Source organism: Armigeres subalbatus, chromosome 2 (assembly GCF_024139115.2).
Source record: "Armigeres subalbatus isolate Guangzhou_Male chromosome 2, GZ_Asu_2, whole genome shotgun sequence".
In the NCBI taxonomy this organism is placed as follows: domain Eukaryota; kingdom Metazoa; phylum Arthropoda; class Insecta; order Diptera; family Culicidae; genus Armigeres; species Armigeres subalbatus.
The window spans coordinates 390,881,067-390,884,443 of NC_085140.1; the positions used below are offsets into that span (position 1 = coordinate 390,881,067).

Sequence of the window (3,377 nt, forward strand, 5' to 3'; positions counted from 1 at the left end):
AATAAAACATAGGTTTTATAAATGCAGATTTGTTCTTTTATGGTGATTCGATTATCCGGAGGATTTGATTATCCGGAGTGAAAATAACACCGATACTCCGGATAATCGAGTCCGACCTGTATTTGGAAGATTCTGTGCCAAATTAATTAGGTTACACTGGCGATCACCTCTTCAGAGCTACCGACTGAATAGTAACAAGGCAGTCTCAATTGAGTTGTTATATCATGCCCTAGCTTTCATTTTATTGCTAAAATCAGCAAATAACCGTATTTTTTACGGAAATTTGTTCTTTATTTTGCTGAGCTGCAGAAATAACGGCTTTACGGATTCATCATGGAATTCGGAACGTTTCCGGGGCACCAGGAAATGCGAGACAAGTAGACTGTTCCACATAATCCGGGACGTTTAGCCACTGTAAGCTAATGCCTACATGCAGATAGCGTCAAAGTGTTGCTAGAGTCAGCGCATCCCACGGATATTATTATTATTGTTAATTTGGTGGACAGGAAAACAGAAATGAGTTTGAAAACTTATACAGCAACGGCACCACGCATATACGGTGCACCAAAAGCACACAAAGAAGGATTGCCACTGAGACCAGTCGTAGCTTGTATGACGTCACCGTCATACAAATTATCAAAATATGTCGGAGCGATTATCCAAAAATCGCTCAACAGCAACTTTAACATAGAAGACTCGTTCTCTTTCTGCGAGTACATCAACAACGTCCAGCTACCACCAGATTATATTTTGATCTCTTTGGATGTCGTATCGTTGTTCACGTGCATACCTAAGGAATTGGTATTGCATGACATCATAATGCACTGGGAAGAAATACAAAAACATACGAACATAAACTTGGATTTGTTCTTGGAAATGACTGAATTTTGTATAAATTGTAGTTACTTCCAGTTTAAGGGACAGTTCTATCAACAAGTGTTCGGTACAGCGATGGGAAACCCACTCTCACCGGTGATTGCAGATCTTGTGATGGAAACCCTGATGGATGGAGTAACCAGAAACATAACGTTTCCTATCCCAGTGGTAAAGAAATATGTTGATGACCTGATACTAGCGATTCCTAATGAGGAGATTGAAACAGTAAAAAATGCGTTCAACCATTATCATGAGAAAATTCAATTCACGGTAGAGGTTGAAAGGGATGGACGAATACCGTATCTGGACTTACTGTTGGTCAGAAAACCCGACCAATCAATAAAAACAGAATGGTACAGCAAATCGATAGCGTCGGGAAGGTTTTTGAACTACCACTCGGCACACAACATGAGTTTGAAAGTCAATGTTGCCAAAAATCTCATAAAACGTGTCTCAACATTCTCCACAAACGTCGATGAGGATACAATTAAAAGAATCATCTACACACAATTGAGACAAAATGATTACCCAAAATCGTTAATCAATCGTCTTATCAATAGACAACGTGAACATCCATCCACTCAAGGATCGCATAAAACTGTAGAACCGGAAAATGAAAAGCAGTACCGCTCGATGGTCAACATTGGAGCTCTCACCACTAAGATCCAGAAAACATTAAAAACGGATTATCCGGAAGTGGTAATTTGCCCAAAACAACGGAGAACAGTAAAATCAATCATACCAGGAGTGAAGGATAAATTGGAGATCAACCAACGATCGAACGTGATATACAAAATACCATGCGGGGACTATGAATCAAGCTATGTAGGTATGACATCATGCCGACTAAAGGATCGAATATCGGGTCATCGATCAACGATCAACAAATTACGAGAGCTGCGAGAAGAAGGGAAGGACGAGACGGACTATGAAATGGCGAGATTGAGGAAAAACTGCATTAATCGATCACAGCATTATGAACAACCATGATTTTCTATTAGAAAATGTGCAAGTATTAGATTCAACCAACAAAAAACAAAATTTAGCAATATTAGAGTCATGTCACATCCTAAACACTCAACATACTGTTAACAAGCGCACTGACACTGACAATCTCAACGGCACGTATGCCGGTGTATTGCATACAATCAAAACGATACAGCACACAACACGTAGGGCAACACATATATAGACGCACAATAGTATGCACCGTCATAACAAAACACACAGAAACGAAGTATTTGGCGCACAAGTGACGTTGCAGAAGAAGTGTAGGAGGTAATCAAATCAATATAATTTGAACTCTAAAATACCGCCAACGCATGCGAATTGGCAACACGTGAGTTGAGGAATACCTTCCCTACATGCTGATACCTTAGTAAATGTGTATTTTGTTATAGCGGTGATATTTGACAAATGATCGCTGAGGGCATTAGTCAAACGAGTGAACGGAGTGTTTTCTGTAAGAGATTGTAGATGTTTTAATGTTTTATGTTTTATGTTCTATACACCTTTTATATTTGTAGATCCTTTGAAAAAGGCACAATAAATGTGACCGAAACGTTAGGTTTAGAACGAATATCCGTTTATGATCCTTATTCAGACTGAAAGCCAAGAACCGTCTACATTATTGTTAAGGTTCAACTCTCACCGCAGTGCACCAAATATTTATTAAAAAGTGATGAAACGAAAAAAGGTTTTCATCTAGCAGTCACGATTTTCGTTTAGCTTCCAAGGCCAAGTGATGGATGACAAATGCCTTTCACCATAAAAAACTCACTACGTAAAAAAATTACTTTAAATTTAAAAATTAATATTTCCAACAGACTGTAGTAAATTTTTTTAAAAAGGCGAGTTTTGTATTGCAATCAACTGCTTAGATCTGTTGAAAAGACCATATTAGAAAGTTTTACAGATTTAATAAATCTTCATGAATTTGTCGAAAATTTACCTGGAGACTTTATCTGAGATGTTAATTGAAATGGAGGGGTGACACTTTGAATCTGCAATACTTTTCAAAATGGTGAACAGATCTAATTAATTTGAAATTTGTGTATTGAGCGATATTAAACGATGAATATTCTCACGTTGTTTATGGTGAGGGCCATACTATTGAAAATGGTGAATAGATCCAAAATGATCTGTTACTTACCTATGTACTTTTGTAAAATTAAGTCAGATTTTCCCTATGGCATTTGGGTAACAATTATGTAGAATGAAATCAGTAGTGATTCAATTTCATTTCAAATGTTCGATCACTATTCTAGTTTGAATCTGGAGCAAAATAGAACGAACATGTTAGTTTCCCCAACACATGTTTTTTTTTTTTTTCAATTATGTGATATCATTATGTTGCTGCCAAAAAAGGCGAGATAATTGCAAAGTGGACTGATCCGTAGATAAAATGACGCATTAATACACCAACATTTTTGAAAATCGTGATTCATTCGTGGTTCAAATCTGTAGAAAATAGAACTGAGCGTTATGCCAGTTTTAAGTTT

At 37.2% G+C, this 3,377-nt stretch overlaps 1 protein-coding gene across 1 annotated transcript; it reads left to right on the forward strand.

Annotated features, from left to right (window-relative positions):
• The first annotated feature begins 516 nt into the window (after positions 1-516).
• LOC134210194 (uncharacterized) lies at positions 517-1,866 on the forward strand. The gene has a single exon (XM_062686221.1). It carries the CDS (start codon positions 517-519, stop codon positions 1,864-1,866), a length of 1,350 nt encoding a protein of 449 aa, XP_062542205.1.
• Positions 1,867-3,377: the final 1,511 nt, after the last annotated feature.